Here is a 25,288-nt window from a genome sequence, read left to right as displayed (position 1 = left end):
GTTTCACTGCTTTTCAGAAATTTCAAGACAAAACAAACAGATAATTTTAATGTTTATTTTATTGAATATCAAAAATGTTTGAAAATGAATTGTAAACTTACAAAGCTATAAAAAGTGGCCTCTAATAATGTGCCCATTTATGAAAGAAAAAAAAAAAAAAAACGTTGTAGTGTTGCAAAAGCTAAAATGTTATTTGTGTTAAAATGTTAAAAGGGGTTATAGTAATATTATGTAATGATAATGTATATTATCATTGTTTTAACTGCTCTTAATGGAGTGGCTCCTTTCAGCCAAAATCCCTTTAAGGCAAGTCACTTCACTTGGCAGCCATCTAGCAAACATCCTCAGGCAGCTATTTTCTATGTACAGTGTGTAATAGTCACATAAGTACAGTTCCTATATACTTGAATGAAGAAAGACCAAAATCTTCAAACACATTTGTTTCAACAACATATTTCAAATCAGCAATGTGATATAGCTGTGGTGTCATAAATCTTGCTGCTTAAGCTCAAATCATGAAAAAAGGTAATTAGCTCTTTTCTTTTGACAAAAAGTCTAGACTTCTATTCCTACAGCTATCCTATTTAGTGTGGCAATTTCTTCCATTCATTTCAGTGAGTGGTCTGTCACCACCTTGCAATAATGGCTGTCGCAATAATTGACATTTGTATGTATTTTTTATTTATTTAAAGTTGTGTCAGTAGGGATAGTTCACATAATAAAAATACTGTCATCTTTAAAATACATCATTACTCTTGTGAGTAAATGATTTGACAGAATTGTCATATTTGTGTGAATTATGCCTTTAAGAATTTTTGTGAGAAATAAAATGTTATACTAAGGACTTTTTTTATTTACAAGTTTTATTATAGGTGCTAAGGTACTGGTGCTGTTTACAGTATATGGTTTATTGCAGTTATATCTGTGTGTGTTAATTTAGTGTGTATTGTGTGAATGATATGATGTCTTTTCCTGAGTTGGGCTGCTGGTCTTCCATGTATCACAGCTAATTTAGGAGTATAGAGAGCTCACTACAATTAGTCAAAGCTGAGATTACAGCCCAGATTACAGGGAATTACTGTACCTGCAGCCTATGCTGAAAGCATGGAGATGTGACTGTGTGTTTGTCTTTTATACCATGAAAATGCTTGCATGTAAATGGCTAATATATGTAGTACTACATAGTGAGGTACAGTCTGAGACAGACTGTGTGCAATAATACATCATGTGGGTTTTGATGGCATGAGGTTGAGTAAACTATGTTTTCATATTTGGGTGAATTGATCATTTAATGGCAATGAAAAGATCTCCTAAGTCACATACGTCATTTTGTTGATTTTATGAGAACCAAATGGAGACCAATGTGGAGATGTGTGACATGAAAGACATAATTATGCAGTATTTGTTTGCTAGTGTTATAACCAGAAAGGGCAACAATCAGAACCAGACTGGGTGCTTGAGCCACAAAGAAATTGGCAGTTTTTCTCTCTCTACAATATAAGTAGTGAAAGAGAACTGATGGTCCAGTGATTTTGTCAACATGTCAAGTTTAATTTAATAACTTAAAGTTACACCTCACAATTTAACCTCTAGAGGGCGTTGTTTGTGTTTTTACTAGGCATATTTCAAAGTGTGCTCAATGCATCACACAATACTTGACCAAGGGGCTGGTGTAAAATTCCTATGCTTTTCTATTTTAGGTTCTGCATTGGCTATGAAACAGTTTACACTCTCTGTTGATGTTGCTACAGTTCTTTAAAAGTAAGGATGGGATAAACAAAGCTTTTCGAATCTCCTAATTCAATTGAACCAATAGAGTGGTGTTTTTGTAGGCCAACAACCTGGAAGTTAGCATCACCCTGGTTCTGGAACCCAATAGGATTTTTCCATTGGCTTTTGGATTAGTGCAGAAAATAAGTTCTGTGCCAAACAAAAGCTTATGATTCTTACACGTTTTGTTCATCATTTGTTCATCAACTTTTATGATTTTTGAAGTGTAAATACAATTGTCAGAAGTCAAAAGCATGACTTCAACAAGCATCACCAAGCTTCCAAACTAAGCTTTTTCAGCTTTTGTTTAAAATATTTTCCCTGAAAGATCGAGTTATAATAGTTTGCAAGAGAGTAATTACAGTGACTAGATAAATTTACCTATTCGGCTGATGATGTTTAAAGGGTTCACCCAAAAATAAAATTATTCCAAGCTTTACTCACCCTCAAGTCATTCTAGGTGTGTATGAGGGGGGGATCCTGTTTTGAATCCAAAAATAAATGCATCCATCCATCATAAATATAATCCATACAGCTCCAGGGGATTAATAAAGGCCTTCTGAAGCGAGTCAATGGGTTTTTGTGAGAAAAATATCCATATTTAAAACTTATGAGTTTAAACTTAAAATCTAAATAACTAGCTTCTGCCAGATGACCGTAAATGAGTAACCCCCTGAAGCAGGACATAGGAGTATTGTAAGCTTGGACGCCTCTTGTGGTTTAAACAAAAAGGGTTGTGCAACAAACTCAAGCTACTTTTCTCTCAAAATCCTGAGACATTTCTCTTCACAGTTTCTCATTTCAGACTTCTAATACGTGACCGGTGTTTTGTTTTGCTCTATCCTCTGCACATTGGTGTACATCATTGCGCATGCATCAGGTTAGAGTTCACTCTTCTTCACTGGCTGTTTGCTGGAAGCTAGTTATTTTACTTCATAAAGTTTTAATTATGGACATAAAGAGACCAGTATGCTCAATGACGACCAGGAGTCAAAGTTGCAGTTAAATCAATTGTAAGAGAATTTTTATTGAAGACAAATTTCTCCACACATCCAGAGGCTGTAGAAAATGAGTAAGAGGATCCAGCCTAGAATTAACTTTGGATACAGAAACACTATTACTTATAGTCTTATGGATAATCAGTTGACGTAATTTCTACGGGTTCTAACAGTACAGATCATTCATGCAGCTTCCAAACATATTATTCTGTTCTTTACGCAAATTAGGTCATTATCTTTCACAAACTTTGTCCAATATTTGTAAGAAACTTTGATGAGGGTCATAGGTTAGTCATAAATTCTGGAAAGACTCATCTGGGATGCTGTTGAACTCCCCTAGAGACTATTTCTTTTGGCTTGGTCACATGCCTCTAATAATAAACAACCCCTGCCAGCACAATTAGATAAGACATAGGCGATATCTTTTATCTTCAAGCTTTGTCAGCACTTCACTGGAACAGAATTAAAACTACATCCACACTGAGCACAGAACACTGATACAAATTACAACACATAATTCATATTTTAACATATAGTGACCAATGGTGCTATAAATCCTAAAAAAGAATTACATGCTAAGTATGCATATGTGGATAAACTGCATTATTGACCTTCCTGACCTTAGACAGTTTTCTTTATGTGTCTCATACAGACATCATGAGAACAGCAGAATAAAATGAATACGAATAAAGATTAATTAATTACAAAACAATATATATACTTTGGAAGCTGGGCTAAATGAGTAAACACTGTTATTTAATTTCTGACATTGGTCAGACCCTCACAGACATTGCCTGTAACTATAATAGATACACCGGTTTTAAGAAAACTATCGCTGCATCCGAAATTGAATACTGCCCTACAATATAGTATGCAAAAAAACAGTACACCAAAAGAGTAGTATGTCTGAATACATAGTATAGCTGAAAAGTCCCCAGATGACCTACTATTACAACCGAGATTCTGAAGTGTGCATTCTATGGACACTTTACTATCCCGTGAGGCCACTGAAGGGGAGTTATGAATGGAAGTGAAGCGACGCAACTGACGCTGGTAGGTCACGTGACAGTAACAAGATGGCTGATGTAGTATGTCTGAATTTCATTTATACTACCTATATTCATACTATATAGAGCTTACTTTTTTAACCCATTTGTGCCCAAATTTTTCTGAATGGTTTCATGCATATAGTCCTTTTAATAGTGTCCTATGTGAACATGTTCTGCATTTATTTTTCCCAGGTTTTTGTTTTTTTTTCTTAAAAAACGTGTTTGAATGTGCGGCAACTATAGTTGCCGGTGGGCAAATATGTTGTATGCACCCCTCAATGTAAAATTTGAATAGGAGGATAACATTTATGCATCTAACTCAAAATAACTGCTTTCAACAGATCAACAGATCAATCAAAGTCGTTGAAACATTCAATGTGAACTCAAAAAAGTTATAATTTCTTGAATATGAAAACACATCAAACAACAAATCCATTAGTCTTAAAGCGGTGGAACATAGTGCCGAACAAAGTCCAGCCATTAAGTTGTGAATCAAAAAAGTTAAATTCAAATCATTAATTTGAAAAAAATACATCTATATGTGACCCTGGACCACAAAGCCAGTCAGAAGTCGCACGGGTATATTGGTAGCTATAGCCAAAAATACATTGTATGGGTCAAAATTATTGTTTTTTTTTTTCTTTTATGGCAAAAATCATTAGGATATAAAGTAAAGATCATGTTCTGTGAAGATATTTTGTAAATTTTCTACTGTAAATATATAAAAAAATATTTTTGTGAATGGATATACATTGCTAAGGACGTCATTTGGACAACTTTAAGGCAATTATCTCAATATTTCAATTTTTTTGCACCTTCAGATTACAGATTTTCAAATAGTTGAGTCTCGGCCAAATGTCCTATCCTAACAAACCATACATCAATGGAAAGCTTATATATATATTCACCTTTCAGATGATGTATAAATCTTAATTTCAAAGAATTGACCCTTATGAATGGTTTTGTAGTCCAGGGTCACATATAACAAACAAACAAAAAAATAAATTAATTAAAAAATTTATTAAATAAATAACAATATATAATATATAACAATATAAAATATTATGAAAGCAAAAAGCACTAAACAAGACCAATAACCTTGATTTATTAACCCATTAAACACAGTATACCCCATTTCCCCATTATATATGTACTTACAAGTCATTTGCCCATTTGACTTTTGACTAAGTATACAAAAAACTATAGATCTCTTGTAAGATTTGTTTTGTTTGGATGATTCCAGAGACCCTCATGATTACATAGATATATATATGTCAACAAAAAATTTCTAATGTTTACATGAAAATGACTTTTCTTTGGGAGGGTTTGCCTTCACTATGCTTCCTGGAAGTAGGGGTAGGAAGTTGACAGCCTCATGTCACAGGAAAGAAGTGAATACCTTTTTTTGTTCTTGAAATCCTTTATTTAGATGTTTTCTTGCATGTCATTGAGAAATAAAACATGGAAAACATCTAGAAAAAAACGTACAAAAGGAAAATGACAACCATACACTGCAGCAACTATAGTTGCCGGTGGGCTAAAATGGGTTAATAGTAGTGAAGTAAATTCAAATTCAAATGAAGTACCTACCTACTCAGTAAGCGATTTCGGATGTAGTGTATGATTTCCAATTGATTATATAATACAAGATGAAGAATTGTAAATCCTCCTCCTTCACTACTTTAATGGATTTGTTTAATAAAATAATGGTAAAACATAATAAGAATACATTAGGTCCATGACAGAATGTGAAAGTATAGTATGACTATGAGACAGTCTTTCACACTATATGCTTGAGAGAAGTGTCAGAGACAGCCACAGAAAAAGATGCTTTCAGTTATTGGTGTGATAAATTTGATAAACGTCCTGCTGCAGGGCATGCTTGTACAATATTTGTCAGTGTTACAGTTCTAATGATTCTGTGTGCTTTGACTTTTCTGGCAATGTTAATAATTAATCATCCTCCTGAGTAGAATGTATCAGTCCTCCAAACACATATGCTGCCAACAGCTGCATTTAGTCAATTTTTCTTCCCCTGAAAAAACCCAAACACATGCACATAAAAATGTTCACATCATTTAACACCACTGATCACTGATGTCAAGGGTCACCAATGACAGAACTTTATAGTAAATTTCGTCTCTTGTGTGGGCCAATAAGCACTTGAAATTTTAGTGTTTTATGCAAACACATTTTGTCCACACCTTTGTTTGTTGATTGGTTTGCCATGTGTGTCTGTTTATATTTGTTGTTTTGTGTCGTGACCAAAAGTTCTTCTACAGGAACATGTGCATGAAGTTCATTTGGTTCAACATGGCTCTCCCTTTGAGCCAATCACAGCTGCAGAGCAAAGCAAACACAATCATCTGCACCAAACCATCACACATGCAAGAGGCTTGATAATCCATTGTTTCCCAACCTTGTTTTGTCTTTTGTACCACCATTGTCCCACCAGTAGGTCTCTTAAGCACCCCTTCATTGACACTAAACTAGAAATGTCCCTAAATAATTCATATTAAACAACTTATCCTTTATCGTTATTATGAATATTATGTAAACATACTGATATTCAGACCAACAGCACATTTTAGACACAAAATTGCCACTTCATCTATTTTTTGCTCTGTTAACGAAAATAGTTGCAAAGGACATCAAAGTCAATGACAGACAGTTTTGTTCCGAAATGAATTAATGTTGGTTTCATTCAAAATTGCATACTTTCTGAGTAGGTATTTCTTTTGAATAAGTAATTACTTCAATGACTCACTCATAAAGACAGTCACTAGTTATGTTCCTGAATGAATCGTTTGAATGAATGATTCAGTGATTCATTCATGAAAATGGTGAAAACTGTAGAATGTGAAATTTAAAGGGGGTCATGACATGAGAAATCAAATTCGCCTTGATCTTTTGACATATAAGAGGTCTTTTTTTTTAACATTAAAACATATGTTGTCTTCATTATAAACGAAGCGTTTATTTAATCAGGCTCCAAAAACAGCTTGTTTGGATATTGGGAGACTTGTGATGTCCTGTGGGCAAATGAATTTGCCTCCAAAGCAAGATGAATAGTTTTACATCATTGCACCATATAGGCCTTGCCTACTGGCTTTCAGTCTCTTAACTTGACTTGGCTACACCAGATGAAAGCATCGCATCAAAAGCAAAAAGAACCCATTATAATCACTGACGATGTCTACACTGGATACAGTATACATATGCCCGTTCACTTTACTCCAATGTTGTAATTGAGAAAGTGGTGGATTAGTGGTTGGGTCCGTTTCTTTAGAAAATAATATATTATTTTTTATTAACTTTAGTACTTTTTTACTTAGAGATTCACAAAAATTATGTTTTTAATCATACAGTTTTGGTTGATTTTTTATTTTTTTTAATTTATGCATATTTTATGTACTTTAACACACACACACACATACACATATATATATATATATATATATAATATATAATAACTGCCTTAATTCTACGTGGCATTGATTCAACAAGGTGCTGAAAGCATTCTTTAGAAATGTTGGCCCATATTGATAGGATAGCATCTTGCAGTTGATGGAGATTTGTGGGATGCACATCCAGGGCACGAAGCTCCCGTTCCACCACACCCCAAAGATGCTCTATTGGGTTGAGATCTGGTGACTGTGGGGGCCATTTTAGTACAGTGAACTCATTGTCATGTTCAAGAAACTAATTTGAAATTATGCAAGCTTTGTGACATGGTGCATTATCCTGCTGGAAGTAGCCATCAGAGGATGGGTACATGGTGGTCATAAAGGGATGGACATGGTCAGAAACAATGCTCAGGTAGGCTGTGGGATTTAAATGATGCCCAATTGGCACTAAAGGGCCTAAAGTGTGCCAAGGAAACATCCCCCACACCATTACACCACCACCACCAGCCTGCACAGTGGTAACAAGGCATGATGGATCCATGTTCTCATTCTGTTTACGCCAAATTCTGACTCTACCATCTTAATGTCTCAACAGAAATCGAGACTCATCAGACCAGGCAACATTTTTCCAGTCTTCAACTGTCCAATTTTGGTGAGCTCGTGCAAATTGTAGCCTCTTTTTCCTATTTGTAGTGGAGATGAGTGGTACCCGGTGGGGTCTTCTGCTGTTGTAGCCCCTCCGCCTCAAGGTTGTGCGTGTTGTAGCTTCACAAATGCTGCATACCTCGGTTGTAACAAGTGGTTATTTCAGTCAAAGTTGCTCTTCTATCAGCTTGAATCAGTCGGCCCATTCTCCTCTGACCTCTAGCATCAACAAGGCATTTTCGCCCACAGGACTGCTGCATACTGGATGTTTTTCCCTTTTCACACCATTCTTTGTAAACCCTAGAAATGGTTGTGCGTGAAAATCCCAGTAACTGAGCAGATTGTGAAATACTCAGACCGGCCCGTCTGGCACCAACAACCATGCCACACTCAAAATTGCTTAAATCACCTTTCTTTCCCATTCTGACATTCAGTTTGGAGTTCAGGAGATTGTCTTGACCAGGACCACACCTCTAAATGCATTGAAGCAACTGCCATGTGATTGGTTGATTAGATAATTGCATTAATGAGAAATTGTGTTAATGAGAACTGGTGTTCCTAATAATCCTTTAGGTGAGTGTATATATATATACACACCAATCAGGCGTAACATTATGACCACTGAGAGGTGAAGTGATTTTAGGCAGCAGGTGTTAGAAGCAGGAAAAATAGGCAAGCATAAGAATTTGAGCGAGTTTGACAAGGGACAGTATCTATCAAAAGTGATCCAAGGAAGGAACAGTGGTGAACCGGCGACAGGGTCATGGGCAGCCAAGGTTCATTGATGCACGTGGGGATCGAAGGCTGGCCCGTGTGGTCCGATCCAACAGATGAGCTACTGTAGCTCAAATTGCTCAAGAAGTTAATGCTGGTTCTGATAGAAAGGTGTCAGAATACACAGCACATTGCAGTTTGTTGCGTATGGGACTGCATAGCCACAGACCAGTCAGGGTTCCCATGCTGACTCCTGTGACTGTCCACTGCCGAAAACGCCAACAGTGGACACGTGGGCATCAGAACTGGACCACGGAGCAATGGAAGAAGGTCTGATCTGATGAATCATGTTTTCTTTTACATCACGTGGATGGCTGGGTGTGTGGGGAAAACATGGCACCAGGATGCACTATGGGAAGAAGGCAAGCCGGCGGAGGCAGTGTGATGCTTTGGGCAATGTTCTGCTGGGAAACCTTGGGTCTTGCCACCTCCACCTCCATCTGTTGCCCCCCTCTGTATATCTGCCAAGTCTCCACCATGGCTTCTCCCTCTCTCGACTCTGTTGTGGGCCTTCATCCTGGCTGTGCTCTGGGTTCCCAAATGGCTCCTCCTGCTCTCCTCCCTGGCTCTTCCCACCATCATCGCCGCCCCGGTCTCTTCCGCAGTTATCTCCTCCTGTTTCCTGCCCTTCGCCAGACCCTTGTCCTCCTCCAGAGCCCCCCACCCTCTCTCCTCAATTGGACTTCTTGTGTAGTTACTCATGGGATGGGGATGTAATGTCATGGTTATGTTTAGTGTTTTAGTTTGGTTCTGTTCTGTTCCCATTTGCTTTTGTTTCCTTTGCTTGTTAGTTTCTATGGTTGCATCCTATGAGTTTCTCCTTGGATTTATTATTGAATGCTGTTTGTTTCTCTGAATCTCCTGCATCATGCGTGTTACTGCCAAATGTTACACCTGTTTGCAATATTAAACAACATAACAGACTATTTTTGTATAGCTAAAATAGCTAGAAGTGGATGATACCAGAAGCCTCATGGATGGAAGCTCAGCAAGTATGAAATTTCACCCAAGAGAGAATACATCATACATTTTTACAAATTTGAATGTCACATTAAGACTGGTAGACAGACTTAACATTTAACAAAAATCAAAATCTTTCCAAGAATCCCCAGGTTGGGAATCACTGGACAAATCTATATGTCATATGATAATGCCACATCTCACCTGCTAGAGCTCTGATTTATACTGGCAGTGCAGTTTTATTGGCACAGAAATCCAACTAGTACCTTGGAAATTTATATATGGCTAATCTTAATTCATCCCTTAGACACCTCTTGGCACATTGCTGTGCCCAAGGAAAAACAGGCATCTGCAGTATGATTAATTACCAGAAAATTTTGTCCAGCTGTCAGGGGTCCCATGATTGGATCCTCTCTGCCCAAAGTGGATAAATGCATTCAGTTTCCATCATGAATGCAACTTCCTCTTGATTGAAGTCTAAAATATGCAGTCCTGTACATCTGCCATAGACACTGGCACATCAAACAAACGACAGAGATCTGATAGAAAACAGACAGAGAGTAGAAGAGAGGTGATCCCTGTTTCCCTGACATCTCAAAACACGACTCTTAAACATGTGACCACTGCCAACAGCAGAAACACGCCAGTCCTGAAAACAATGTGGAAAGATCAGTTCATATTAGGCGATCTGTCACACATACGATTCAGCAACTGAAAAGTCTCTGGCCCCCTGTTATTGTGTGTATATATATATATATATATATATATATATATTATATATACACAGTTTAATTCATGAATATATCATTCATGCTCATATTTAGATGACTGGTCCTCTGTTGCTGAAGGCTGGGGTTTTGTGTGTGTTTGTGATGTAGTTGGCATTTTTATAATGAGACATCTGTGCTGAATTTTCAATTATTTATCCTGAAACACCTCCAAGAGTGAGAAGTGGAAAAAATCAACTTGGTCACTACAGACAGAAATGGCAATAACTAAAATGCTGTCATGTAGTTCAAGTAGCACTGTTTATAATAGGCCTACCTGTTATAAAATACCATACAAATCTGTTATGAAACCCATAAAAAACTTTTAATGCTGCCAAATGTAGCTGTAGATTTGTTTTGAGTATTTTATTTGACAAGGATTTTGATAAATGTGACTAAAATCTGTGCATGTTTGACAACATAAAAATGAAATCAGACAAGATAAATGCTGTTTTAATAATTTAGCAAGTAAGCTGATCATTTTAACCAGAACTAAATAAAATTCATGTTGTTTGTATAAATTAATAGTGTGTCAGCACCATAACCACCATCATACAATACTACAAAAGTTTGGGATTTTTTATTATTATTATTTTTTAAGTAATTAAAAATTATTCAGCAAGGATACAGAAGACTGATCCAAAATTACAGACTTTTCCATTGTTTTGTTTTTAAAAAAAAAAAAAACCCTGAACTTCAAAGAATTTAAGCCAGCATATTATGTTTTTTGAAGGATCATGGTACACTGAAGAATGGCTGTTAAAAAAAACCGTTGCCATCATAGGAATAAATAACTGTTTTGTATTTTAATATATTTTAAGTTTTAATTTTAAATTGTAATAATATTTCACAGTATTATTGTTTTTACTGTATGTTTTGATGATTTAAAAAAAAAAAAATCTTTCTAACCCCAAACATTTGAATGGTAGTGTAGACCAATATTTATACAATTCTTAAACTATTAAATTTGGGCTTGAACTTATACCCTGGTTTCACCACAACTTATATCCTTTTGCCAAACTAACTGCAAAGACATCAGCAGCAAGACCTGTCGAACTGAACAAACTCCAGCAGTTTATAATAATGTGTTTGGTCCCAATTATTTGCCAACAGTACATTTTTAAAGATGACTTACTGTTTGTTTGACTGATAATCTATTATTAATTGGAGACAGTGCTGAAACAGAATGACATGTTCAAAAGCCTTCTAGACAATTGACTGTAAGTACAAATATATCAAATAATTTTCCGGTAATCAACTGGAAACAATTATTGTTATATACTGTGAATCATTAGAAGCCTGGAACACTGTTACATAGATGCTATAAATAACACGATTTTGTACATTTTGAACATGTTCATTTTATTAATAAATGAATTCCACTCAGTCTTCAAACATTTCTTCATGTTTTTCTCCTTTAGCTGTGGTTAAATAGATTTAGTCTGAGAAATGGGTAACATATGGTAGGGCTATTACATTATATTTTGAACAGCAGGGAAAAAGGGAAAAGCAGTACTTTTTGAGAATTTGAATTTCTTAATTTTTGTCTTCCAGATTTCTTTTTCAGCTAATTGCCATTATTGTATTCTTACATAGGGTTATGTATTTCTAATAAGAATTATACCCATGTGTTTTTAGTCAAAGTAATTCACATTTCTTAGTATTTGTGACTGAGGAATTTCCTATTGAGAAAACCATGTATAATTCTGTTAACAATTATGTTCAGAATCTTGGTTAAATTCTTACATCTGTATTATGTAATCTGATTTATTATTTTGTTTGTTTGTTTGTTTTTTGTTTTTTTTACAATTGCTAACAAGTGTTTACTTATACCAGGGGTGGCGAACATCAGTCCTGAAGAGCCACAGGCTGCATCCGAAAACTCAGCCAGCTGACTTGTTGTCTCACTGCCCTATCAGGCAATAACTTTCCAGGCAGCATTTGCGCCCAAAGGCACCTCAATAAACTGATTTTGGACAGACGTCTGAGGCAGTGTAACGATTTAATGATCTACAGCAAAATAGCGCAAGCTTTGATGATAACTAAGCGAATAATTACAACAATAGTAATTTCTTGCTAGAAGTGACATAAAAAAATTAAAAAAAATCTCATGAAAAAGGATGTGAAGCTAACTTTGGATTCGGACATGCATTGATACCTTACTACCTTGGAATGCGTCCTCCGAAGGCAGCATTTTTAAGTTTTCGGATGCAGCCACAGTCCCGCAGAGTTTTGCTTCAACTCTAATCAAACCTGAACAAGCTAATCAAGGTCTGAAGGGTTACTAGGAAGCTACAGTTAGGTGAATTTATATCAGGGTTGGATCTGAACTCTGCAGAACTGTGGCTCTCCAGGACCGGAGTTCACCACTCCTGACCATACCTAAAGTAAATCACACAATTAGCCAAATAGTTAAAGGGTTAACGTTAGTTCACCCAAAAATGAAAATTCTGTCATTTATTACTCACCCTCATGCCATTCCACACCCATAAGACCTTCATTAATCTTCGGAACACAAATTAAGATATTTTAGTTAAAATCCGATGGCTCCGTGAGGCCTCCATAGGGAGCAATGACACTTCCTCTCTCAAGATCCATAAAGGTACTAAAAACACATCTAAATCAGTTCATGTGAGTACAGTGGTTCAATATTAATATTATAAAGCGACGAGAATATTTTTGGTGCGCCAAAAAAACAAAATAACGACTTATTTAGTGATGGCCGATTTCAAAACACTGCTTCAGGAAGCATCGGAGCATTATGAATCAGTGTATCGAATCATGAATCGGATCGCGGTTCAAACCCGCCAAACGACTGAAGTCACGTGACTTTGGCGCTCCGAACTGAAGATTGGATACACAGATTCGATACACTGAAGCAGTGTTTTGAAATCGGCCATCACTAAATAAGTCGTTATTTTGGGTTTTTTTGGCGCACCAAAAATATTCTTGTCGCGTTATAATATTTATATTAAACCACTGTGCTCACATTAACTGATTTAAATATGTTTTTAGTACCTTTATGGATCTTGACAGAGGAAGTGACACTGCTCCCTATGGAGGCCTCACGGAGCCATCGGATTTTAACTAAAATATCTTAATTTGTGTTCTGAAGATGAACGAAGGTCTTACGGGTGTGGAACGGCATGAGGGTAAGTAATAAATGACAGAATTTTCATTTTTGGGTGAACTAACCCTTTAATTATCTTCCCCAAACTGCATTTTGCTAATTTAATACCAACTACACATTTCAAGAAAAATCCCTGATTTTGGTATTGTTTAAGCTTGTATGTACAAAGAACATTTTAGAAATGTGTTAATTGACAGCATATTGTGTGAAAACAACATGAACATGAATGGATGTTGTGCTAATTGTGTTTATAGTTTTGAAAATGTGACCACAAATTGGACAAAAGGCTGTTAGCAAAAAAAAAAAAAAAAAAAAAAAAAATAAAAAACTAATAAAACTAGTTTATATAGGTTTTTGAAAACCCTTTTGTTATGTGACACTAAAAATATCGGAATGCATTTTTATGCAATTTTGGAATTTAGTTGTAATACATTTATTTATCATAGACATAGAGTTGCTTTATTCTGTAAGCATAAAGGTAAATATCATACAAAAATATTTGGGAACCCCACAAATGCATTTCTTTCTAATGAGGGTACCAAATCCTGCTTGGTAACTTCTTAAATAAAGTTGATCATACACACACCGAAGTGAAGCAGAGGAAAAGATGCAGCTTAGGAAGAAAAACTAAGTGCTATGGTGTATAGAAAGAGAGAGAGAGAGAGAGAGATAAGTTAAAGGTTTAGCAACAACAGTGTGACATCATAGGGTCCCTCCCTCTTGTTAATAATCCAGTATAGATGATGCAGTCTTACAATCACACACACCCATTTCCAAACTCACAAAATCATAGTTTCACACGGTTTCTCGCACAGAGAGTGTCCATTGACACCTGATCTGAGGTCCCTTTAAAAGGACAAAGAGAAAACATATGATTCAAGAAAGAACAACTGTAGAAGTTTAGAGAAGAGGTTTGAGTGGACTATATGAGCTCTGTTTTGTGTTTTCTCTGAGGAAAAAAAGGACAACATGAAAGCCTTCCTCCTCCTCTTCCTCAGCGAGATCTTGCTGCTGAGACAGACCTCCGCAACCACACAGAGAGGTACCAAAACAAAGCAATTCAACTTTCTAGACAAGTTCATCATAAATATTCAGACAGTAATCATTTGAACAATATCAATATTCAGTTAAAATAATCATGAATATTTATGAATAATTTGTTTATATCAAATGCTCAACCATGCAACTTTTAAAATGAATTGCATGCAGAAGGAAAATACTGCATATGCCTAATGTAATTCAATATTATTGAATTCTTAAGTCATCTGGTAATTCATAAGTCATTTGCAATGCAAGCGCAGCTGTTGTCAATATAGCTGAATGTTTTCTATTTGTGTTTGGGATAATGAAATAATTTGCTGCAATTGTGACTATTTTATAACACTGAAAGTATTTATTAATAATGTTTATGTTTGCTCAGTAAATAATTTGAATTATATCAACAATGAATATTTCCAAAGTCTGTTTGAAGGTTCATTAGAATGAATTTTTATTGGCCGTCAGTAATGGATTCTGTTGAAATCGCAAAACAAATATTGTGTGTGTTTATATCTTTTATTGGCAGCAAGTACAAGGTCACATCAGGAGGTCTGTTTGTGTGCTTTATCTGTTTCCTGTTAATCTGTGCAGTTGTTTAAAAAATTGATGAAAGCTGAGTGCATGGGCGTTGGTTGAATGTGGATTAATTTAGGTTACTTTTAGTTTCCTTTAGTGTGTAATATTAAAAATGACCTCACACACTGAGTCTGTACTTGGTGTGCCTGTGCCTGAATTTGTTTTGGCCTCATCGCTCCCCTTCTCCTGTGTCACGTGTAGGTGCATGTAAAGCGTGCATGTAGACTCTTGACTATTGCAAGTTGTGCAGACAGACATAAAGCATAATATACTAAAATAGTAAAGCATCAACTGTAATGCCATTAAGCATTGAGCTGTTTATCATATGGTGAGGCGTATTGTAAAGCCATGGTCACACTAGACTTTGAGGATGCAAAATTTTTATGAACACTGCAACGGTCAATCTTTTTACAAGACATAATTCAAATTATAATACATAAAAATGTAAAAATGTGCAGCTACTCCACTTAACTGCAACACTGCAATCCTACAGATTTAAAGTTTGCATTTTTTAATTCAGCTAAAAGGTCACTGAGGTTCGCTAAACCAAAAAATTGATCTAGTTGCCATGGAAATCCCTGTTCAATTCATTGTTGTCGTGTTGTACACACTTTCCCCAAGGACTGTTTTTTCTTACGATCAAAAAGCGTTAATAATGATATTGTGACATAGCAGGGTTCCCACTACCAACATTACCATGTCAAGGTGCTCTTGAAGGTGAACTTGAAGAAACAGGTGCATGATTGGCTAAGTTCTCCAAATTGACCATGAACTTTCATTTATATTTGGCTCCACTGTTGTGTGGAATGCTAAAATGTTGACAGTAAGACTTTTACATTGTTACAAAAAATTAGATTTCAAATAAATGCTCATCAAAGAATCATGAAAAATGTAATCAACAAAAATATTAAGCAGCACAGTTGTGCTCAAAAGTTTACATACCCCTTTGCAGAATCTGCAAAATGCTAATTATTTTAACAAAATAAGAGGGATCATGCAATATGTGCATTATTTTTTATTTAGGACTGTCCGGAAAAAGATATTATGCATAAGAGATGTTTACATTTAGTCAAAAAATAGCTGAATTTATAAAAATGACCCATTCAAAAATGTACATACCCTTGTGTGGTTACCTCAATGATCTATGGCTGTTTTTATGTTTTGTGATGGTTGTTCATGAGTCTCTTGTTTGTCCAGAGCAGTTAAATTGACCAACGTTATTCAGAAAAATCCTCCAGATCCTGCAAATTCTTAAGTTTTCAAGCATCTTCTGCATATTTGAACCCTTTCCAGCAGTGACTGTATGATTTTGAGATCCATCTTTTCACACTGAGGACAACTGAGGGACTCAAACTCAACTATTAAAAAAGGTTCAAACATTCACTGATGCTCCAGAAGGAAACATGATGCATTAAGAACCAGGGGGTGAAAACTTTTGATTGACTAAGATGAAGATGTCCAAATTTGTGTTATTTTGTTTAAATATCTAATTTTTTCATTTAGTACCGCCCATCGAAGCTACAGAAGATACTTGCATGTTTCCTGGAAGACAAATTAAGTAAAATTTATCTTGATCTTCAAATTGTCCTCAGTGTGAAAAGATGGATCTCAAAATCACATTGGAAAGGGTTCAAATATGCAAAAGATGCTGGAAAACTGAATCTGGAGGATTTTTCTGAAGAACGTTGGTCAGTTTAACTGTTCAGGACAAACAAGAAACTCATGAACAACCATCACAAAACATAAAAACATTGTGGATCATCCAGGTAATCACACACAGTATTAATGGGTCATTTTGAATGGGTCATTTTGATAAATTCAGCTATTTTTTGACTATATGTAAACATCTTTTATGCAAAATATCTTATTCCGGACAGTACTAAATAAAAAATAACACATTTTGCATGATCTCTCTTATTTTGTTAAAATAATTAACATTTTGCAGATTCTGTATATATACCAGTTATTTTAATGGTAATTTTCACAATATTATTATTTGTTTTATTTATTTATTTATTTGATCCAATAAATGCAACCTTGGTAAGCATAAGAAACCTTTCAAAAACATGAAAAAATATTATCAACTCCAAACTTTTGAATGGTAGTGTAGCTCTGATAAATTGGTTTTGGAAGAATTTGATGAGAAATGTTTATGCTGACATCTCAGACTTTTGATTGCACTTTTTTGACTTGGGGTCTTGGCAAATCTATGACAATTATGCAATCTCTTCTGAAACTCCAAAGAAGAAATATTCAAGAAGCAGGAGGAGTCTTAATTTGTTTTCCATTTATTTTCACAGCTGTCTAGGAGAAATCAGCCTTCAGTTTCATATTCTATGGATTACTAGGTTTAACAGTAAACGAACACGCATCCAACAAGTGTTTTCTCACGTTACACCCCCACATGATTTCTGACATATCTCTGCAACACTGCAGTTTATCTGCCGATTCCTCTGGGGGTGATACAGAAACCAGCTCTGATGTAATAAATGGGCTGTTTGTGTGATCTGGAGCTCTGGAGCTCTGTGCTCAATGCCAGGGGTTTCCCTCACAGCAGTAACCACTTTCTCTGACATAGGACACTGTTTCATCATTCATTCTTCAGAAACGCTCCACACATTTATGAGAAACAAACCACAGGGGTCTTGCAGTGGGATTCTTTTACGTGTTTGTGTTTTGTTGTCATAGTTCGAAAAAACTAGGTAATTATAACGGCAGAACATGATGTTTGTGTGGGAGGCATTGCTGCTGGCAAGAGCTCTGGTGCATGACCAAAACACTTTCAGTTTGACTGTAGTGAAGCTTTCGGGAAGAGGAAAATCTGACACGACTGACTGTTATTCCAAATCTCTTGGCAGAAATGTTGTAGATACAGTCACATGACTTCTAATATCCCTAGCTGAAGTCATTATGTAAATGTAAGAGAATGAACTGAATCTGACATCACTTTTCCTGTGTATTTGAATCCAAGTGCAAAGACAAAACATGAGGGTGCATATCAGAGCTGCTGGAGACACCATTGTATTTAAGTTCATTCAGCCCCATGTGGACACCGGATTGGAGGGATATATCCTGGGCTATGGCAGTAGCATGTTCTCCAAACAATTAATTAATCTACCTGAGGATGGACAACCCTATGAGACCGAGATAGGTACCATCTTTCTCTTTAGTCCTCTTTCACAGAGTTTGTTGTTTAGTTTACTGATTCTCCTTTATTTTCTAGATGCTGAGCCCAAATATCTGATTGCGGTACAGTCAAAGAAACCTGAGGAGCCTAAGAAACAATGCACAGGTAAGAAACAAGGTACAACAAATGATATTTGAGAACAATTCACAGACAACTTCTGTGCATACACTGGCCCCAAAAAGTATTTGGACACATACACCACACTTAAAAAGAACGTCATTGCATTAGATTTGCTTTTATACAACAGTTTTATTTTTTCTTCACCAATGAAAATTGTTTCAAACGAAGTCAAAGCTGTTTTGTGTCTTGTTCCTGAATGAATCAGGCATTTGAACAAATCGACAGAGTAAATGACATACTAATAAAAGCATTCGCCTACTATACTACGCCCTAAAGGTTTGTACTCTTTTGTGAAGAAAAAGTACAAACTTTTGAGTGTGTAGCAGAAGAGTATACTAGCTTTGGGACATACTATCAGGTCATAAAACTGAAAAAAAAGTGCATTTTTAGTGATATTTGTAAATTGTCTTTCTAAATGTTTCGTTAGAATGTTGCTAATGTACTGTTAAATGTGGTTAAAGTTACCATAGTTTCTTACTGTATTCACGGAGGCAAGAGAGCCGTCACTAATTTCATTTTTAAACACGTGCAGTCTGTATAATGCATAAACACAACTTCATTCTTTATAAATCTCTCCAACAGTGTAGCATTAGCCGTTAGCCACAGATCACAGCTCAAACTCATACAGAATCAAACGTAAACATCAAAATAAATACTTTACTCACATAATTTGAAGCATGCATACAGCATGCATGACAAACATCTTGTAAAGATCCATTTTAGGGTTATATTAGCTGTGTGAACTTTGTAAATGCACTGTAATATAGTTTAGAGCTCGCGATTTAAAGGGGTGGCGCGCTGCTAAAATCAGTGTATTGTTAATGATGCCCCAAAATAGGCAGTTAAAAAAATTAATAAAAAAGAAATCTATGGGGTATTTTGAGCTGAAACTTCACAGACACATTCAGGAGACACCTTAGACTTATATTACATCTTGTGAAAAAGCATTCTTGGGCACCTTTAACATCCTCCACATTTCATTTCATTTCCTACTGTATTAGAGAGAAAAGAATTAGCACGTTGATCTGCCAGTCATGAGTCTTTCATGTGGAGAACTCATATTTTTTCATAATAATGCATTTAAAAGTTAATGGCCAAACAGATTATAAAACTTCACACTGTTCTTGCAGATGTAATATAACATGGATAACATTAAATAAATATTTTTTATGCTGATTATTATCTAAACCTCCTTTGGTCGCACACATCCACCATGTTTGTAGTTTTTAAACACTTTTTATTTGTGTTAGTAGTTCTGAACTGAAGCGCAATAGGTTGTGGGCAATATTAGCCAGTAGAGCGTGCACGGACCCACACTTCGAAAATCTATCGGAAATAGTAGTACTATGCTTTGGGACACTTTTATTCTAATTTCACATACTATTTAGGATGGATAGTATGCACATTGGGATGCAGAGTTTCACTTGAATGTTTCCTGAATTAATGAGTGTTTTCAAATGAATCGGTTGAGAAAATGATTCACTCATAAAGACTGTAGCTGGGTCTAAAATCGCATACTGAGTAGGTACTACATTTGAATAAGAACTTACTTCACAACCATTAAAAAAACTACATTAAGTATGACTTAAGTGTCCAAATGTTTAGGCTGTTAGTATGCAATGAATTTTAGGCGATTGCTTGTGACCTCCAGGGAAAGTGGATCTAGAGAAACCATTACATGTTGTGATTGGCTCGGTGACACAGTCGTCGGTGCTGCTGTCCTGGGGGACTCTACTGACTGGCCCCTTCACGGATTCTGTTGTGGATGACTGTATTGATGAGGGGTATGTGTCCTAATGTGTCTATGTGTGTGTGTCCATGAACTGTGTGGGTGTTATCTGGATTTAATCAGATTTATTGTTGTTGACCTTCTCTCAAGATGTGCAATTATTTTACTGTCAGAAGACACAGAGCAGGTACAGGACCATGTGTGCAGATGTGGTCTACAATCAACCAGAAACTCTGATCACAAACATCAAGGGGCAAAACAACAGGCTTTATTAAGCTAAACAGTACCACAAACAGTAAAAAAAAAAAAAAAAAAAAAGTTAAGTAAAAACACAGTAATATAATTAACAGATGTTCGGGTGAACAAAAAAAGAATTTGGGTGTTTTTGCATACACAGACAAATACAAATTTATTATTCTACCATCATGGAGACTCTATTGTTTTTGTACTAAACTAATGATGTTTTCTTTATCCATTTAGTATGCTTATTAAGACATTTTGCTCATAGATACTGTTGGCTAACAGCTGCAATGCAGCTGATTTCAGTTTTACTGTCCTTGTGGGGACATATGGTACGCACAATGTAGGCACACACACACACACACTCCTTGGACAAGTTAGTGGAAAGCTTGACCTCAGCTCTCTACAAAACAACCAATTTGATCTCCAACCCCATAAAAGCCTACAAGGCGGCAAGTGAGATATTCATTAAAAAAAAAAAACTTCAAAAGGGTAAGCAGGGGCATTGCTTACCCTTATGAATACCTCACTCTATACATAAATAACATCTGGATTTTGCCAATTAGTGCCATATTATAATGCAAAGTGTAAATTATTCAAACCAGAGGCCTAGTTTATCATAATTTGACAGTTAATGCTAGCAATTTAAATTTAGTTATAGTTTCTAGAGTCTGTTTTTCTTTTTTGTCACCACTCAGACAGTTCACGGTGCGCTACAGAGAGAAAGAACCCAGCAATACCTGGAACTACCAGACCTGTCCATCCACCAGCACAGTCATCGACAACCTCAAACCAGATGCTCTGTATGAGTTTGCGGTCCGAGCAGACACTGACAACAACAGTGGAGCCTGGAGCCCACCAGTCATCCATAACACAGCTGGTATGTTCCACTACAGATCATCCATTTTATCTCACTCTATATGACTGTAAAAACAAACAAGCAACAAAAACAAACAAAAAAAACTTTTACAAGATTCACAATTTTATACTAAGAATACTAAAGGGAAAAAAAAACAACTCAATTGTTTGTTCATCAATATTAAATGGAGAGACATGGATACTTTTGCTTAAGTCTTGTGTTTCTCAATATTTTTCTCCTGAATCTCATGTGTTTCTCATGTGCCTCATGTGAGTCATGGATCTTAATAGCCCATATGATACATTTCTCATCAGATTCTGAGCTGTGCTGGCTACAACTAAATCTATCTACATTCATTTTATGAATTGAGTCAACAATTATTGAGTAAACAATTGTCTCATATGTTTCAATTTTAGTAGAATTATCTGGCACAAAACTGATACTTAAATGAAATGTACTGTAACTGAAAGCAATTATTTTTTCCTCTCACAGATCAAATAATAGAGCCATTTAAGGAACTGAACCAGGCAAAGCCTAAAGTAAGTGTATAGCTGTGCTGTAAGGACAAACCTTTTGTTCTCCTTTTGTTAACCTTGGATGTTTCTTACTAAACAGACGCCAGTCTTGGCAGGCCAACCATCATTCTTGCCTCCAGTGCCAGGTTAAAGACTTCTTGTACCTTCTTAAACACAGTCACTGATATGAGTAATGAATAAATATGTAATGACTTTTACTGCCACTTTCTAGTCTTAAACAACATTACCCAGACCAGGGCAGCTCCTCTCCTCAAACACACTGGCCTTCCAAAACAATGGAAAACTTCAGGTAAATGACACTCTTTCACTTTTGAAGCCAAGCATAATGTTACATTAGCAGAATGGAATACAGACATAATCCACACACCGTACTGCACAGTATTTACTGCATACTGCCCACTGTTTTTTGTAATCAGTATGCAACATTTGAAAAGGTTGTATGATGCTTTGTAGCCACATCACATCACTACGTAGCATGTATAGACCTCCAGTTATAATCTCTATGAAATAAATGTGATTATTGTGCATTCTTACCCAATTTTTGTAAAAAAAAAAAAAAAAAAAAAAAAAAAAAAAATGGAGATATTGACCGTATACAAACCTGATTCCAAAAAAGTTGGGACACTGTACAAATTGTGAATAAAAAAGGAATGCACTAATTTACAAATCTCATAAACTTATATTGTATTCACAACAGAATATAGATAACATATCAAATGTTGAAAGTGAGACATTTTGAAATATTTTGGATTTCATGAGAGATACACATTCCAAAAAAGTTGGGACAGGTAGCAATTAAAGAGGCCGGAAAAGTTAAATGTACATATTTGGTCAATTGGCAACATGATTGGGTATAAAAAGAGTCTCTCAGAGTGGCAGTGTCTCTCAGAAGTCAAGATGGGCAGACGTAGGGCTGGACGATTATGGCCTAAAATCAAAACCTCGATTAATTGAACATTTTACCTCGATTATGATTAATGAACGATTATTATTATTATTATTATTTTTATTTATTTTTTTGCCATAGTTCACTGACAAGGTCTGTACAGTAAATATGATTGACTATTAAAGGTGGAATATATTTTCCTATTGAACAAGTGATCTGACATAACAGCTCACTTTCAGCAGTTATTTTATCTATGGTTCATAACATTTCTTACAGATTTCTGCTCGTTGTGAATCAGATACATATAAATTAGCACAGTAATGAGAGTGATTGCGTGTGTGAATTAGTCATACCGTCTCTATTAATTGTGAAGCTGTGGGTCACAGTATTTTTTTAGATAAATTCCAAATATATGTCCTTCACGTGTATCAAAGTTCCATGTGCCAAATGAGAGAGGGACAAGCTGAAGAAAATGTTTCAGCATTGAATTGTCCTTTATTTTATTGGCATTATGCCGTAAATAATTAATAAAACAACAACAACAACAAAAAAACATGCATTTTTGAAACAAAATTCAACTAATGACTATAATAACTTTTCTTCTATACACAAAAATTAATTGAAATTAAAACATAAAATGTCCTTTTATCTTCTGTAACAGGAGATTTACATGTATCATTATCAACAAATGGAAATCAGTGCCTTCTTATTTCTGTTTTTGTACTTGAACTGTGCTATTTTCTTTGAATATTTGTCATATATATTGTTTCTCTTTCTCCAGTTTTGCCAAAAGGGGCAGAAAATCCCACGACAACTTCTGATGATCAACCTGCCTTCACTGAGGCCCTTAGTTTCACCGACACACCGATCATTCAGCCCATGCCAAAAACCACAAACACAGTTCAACTTCAAAACCCCACCAGTCATCCTAGCACTACCCAACCAGATCCTCACACAGAACAACATACTAGTTTAACCCCACAACAACTTACGACAACTCAGCCACAACCTTCCACAACCCAACAACAAACCAGCACAATGCAACCACCACCCACTACAAACCAAAAATATACCACCAAAACACAGGTCTCAGTTAAAGTTCAACCATATACAGCCAAACAGCTGACGAATACAGCCCAACAACAGTTTAGTGAAACAACATCTTCCCCTAGTTCATCTACAACCAAACCACCAACCCAACAACACACCACAAGGACTGTCCAGGAACATCCCCACCCATCTAAGAAACAAGACACCATAACTCAACACAGTCTGCCTACAAGAAAAATTCAGCCAGGTACCAAGCTGCATCGGTTGAGCACAACCCAGCGTTTACAAGGCACGTCCAAACACCAAACCACTCACACTTATGATTTTTCAAAATCCACTTCCCATCACCAGTCCAGCACAATCACACATTCAACAACATTCACACAGCCAAACAACAAACCAACAGCCACACTTCCTGAACAGCCAAACAACAAACCAACAGCCACACTTCCTGAACAGCCAAACAACAAACCAACAGCCACACTTCCTGAACAGCCAAACAACAAACCAACAGCCACACTTTCTGAACAGCCAAACAACAAACCAACAGCCACACTTTCTGAACAGCCAAACAACAAACCAACAGCCACACATTCTGAACAGCCAAACAACAAACCAACAGCCACACATTCTGAACAGCCAAACTACAAACCAACAGCCACACTTTCTGAACAGCCAAACTACAAACCAACAGCCACACATTCTGAACAGCCAAACTACAAACCAACAGCCACACTTTCTGAACAGCCAAACTACAAACCAACAGCCACACATTCTGAACAGCCAAACTACAAACCAACAGCCTCACATTCTGAACAGCCAAACAACAAACCAACAGCCACATTTTCTGAACAGCCAAACAACAAACCAACGACTACACAGAATTGGTCCACAACTGACAATTCTCCAACAAACACAGCCTTGAATTCACCCACAACTTTAGCAAACATTCAGGATGGATTAGCGTCATGGCAGACAACTGATTTCATCAACCAACCAGTATTTAGCACTAAACCATCCATTCTTGAAGAATATTCGACACCCCATATTCCCACAACTGAAGATTTGCCCCTTACCGAGAATGTACAGGAACTGACTCCACAACCTATATATCCACCCATACGTTTTTGGTACCAGCCCCAACCCAGCACCACAACACAACATTCCAGAACTACTAAACAGCAAGCTACCACTGCTAAATACAACCCAAAAACATTTACCTATGCTGAAAACCAACCACCTAACCCTGATGAACAGTTGCCAGGTACCAAAAAAAACCCACTAAACCTGACACCTAAAAAGGCTTTCATCAAATCTGATGCTATTCAAAACTCACCCGTGGCGGAGAAGGTAACAGTGAGGATGCGTCAACCAGGTCAACCAGAGGGTAACTTCTCCCCTAGACATAGTGTATAGAAAAATATTAGTTGTATTAACAGAATTGTAGTGATCTGGCAACCTAAAATGTTTTTTAAATGTCGTTTAAGACAAGGATGTCCAGTCCTGCACCTGGAGGGCCACTGTCCTGTGCAGAGTTTCCCAAAAGCATTGTAAGCTTAAGTTGATC

At 36.2% G+C, this 25,288-nt stretch overlaps 1 protein-coding gene across 4 annotated transcripts in view; it reads left to right on the top strand.

Annotated features, from left to right (window-relative positions):
- The first annotated feature begins 14,288 nt into the window (after positions 1–14,288).
- LOC137035333 (target of Nesh-SH3) overlaps positions 14,289–25,288 on the top strand; it is a 22,852-nt gene continuing 11,852 nt past the window's right edge. For 2 of the 4 annotated variants that reach the window (XM_067408487.1, XM_067408486.1), the window contains exons 1-9: positions 14,289–14,542; positions 18,086–18,265; positions 18,338–18,406; positions 20,073–20,205; positions 21,089–21,270; positions 21,742–21,788; positions 21,865–21,910; positions 21,997–22,074; positions 23,453–25,108. In XM_067408487.1, coding sequence (XP_067264588.1) covers positions 14,470–14,542; positions 18,086–18,265; positions 18,338–18,406; positions 20,073–20,205; positions 21,089–21,270; positions 21,742–21,788; positions 21,865–21,910; positions 21,997–22,074; positions 23,453–25,108 — 2,464 coding nt within the window. In that variant the 5' untranslated portion in view covers positions 14,289–14,469. The remainder of the gene's footprint in view (positions 14,543–18,085; positions 18,266–18,337; positions 18,407–20,072; positions 20,206–21,088; positions 21,271–21,741; positions 21,789–21,864; positions 21,911–21,996; positions 22,075–23,452; positions 25,109–25,288) is intronic. The other 2 variants (XM_067408490.1, XM_067408488.1) reach the window with 2 other exon arrangements.

Source organism: Chanodichthys erythropterus, chromosome 14 (genome assembly GCF_024489055.1).
Source record: "Chanodichthys erythropterus isolate Z2021 chromosome 14, ASM2448905v1, whole genome shotgun sequence".
NCBI classification, from domain to species: Eukaryota; Metazoa; Chordata; class Actinopteri; order Cypriniformes; family Xenocyprididae; genus Chanodichthys; species Chanodichthys erythropterus.
Note: the sequence above shows the minus strand (reverse complement) of the source record. Positions and strands in the feature narration are given on the sequence as shown.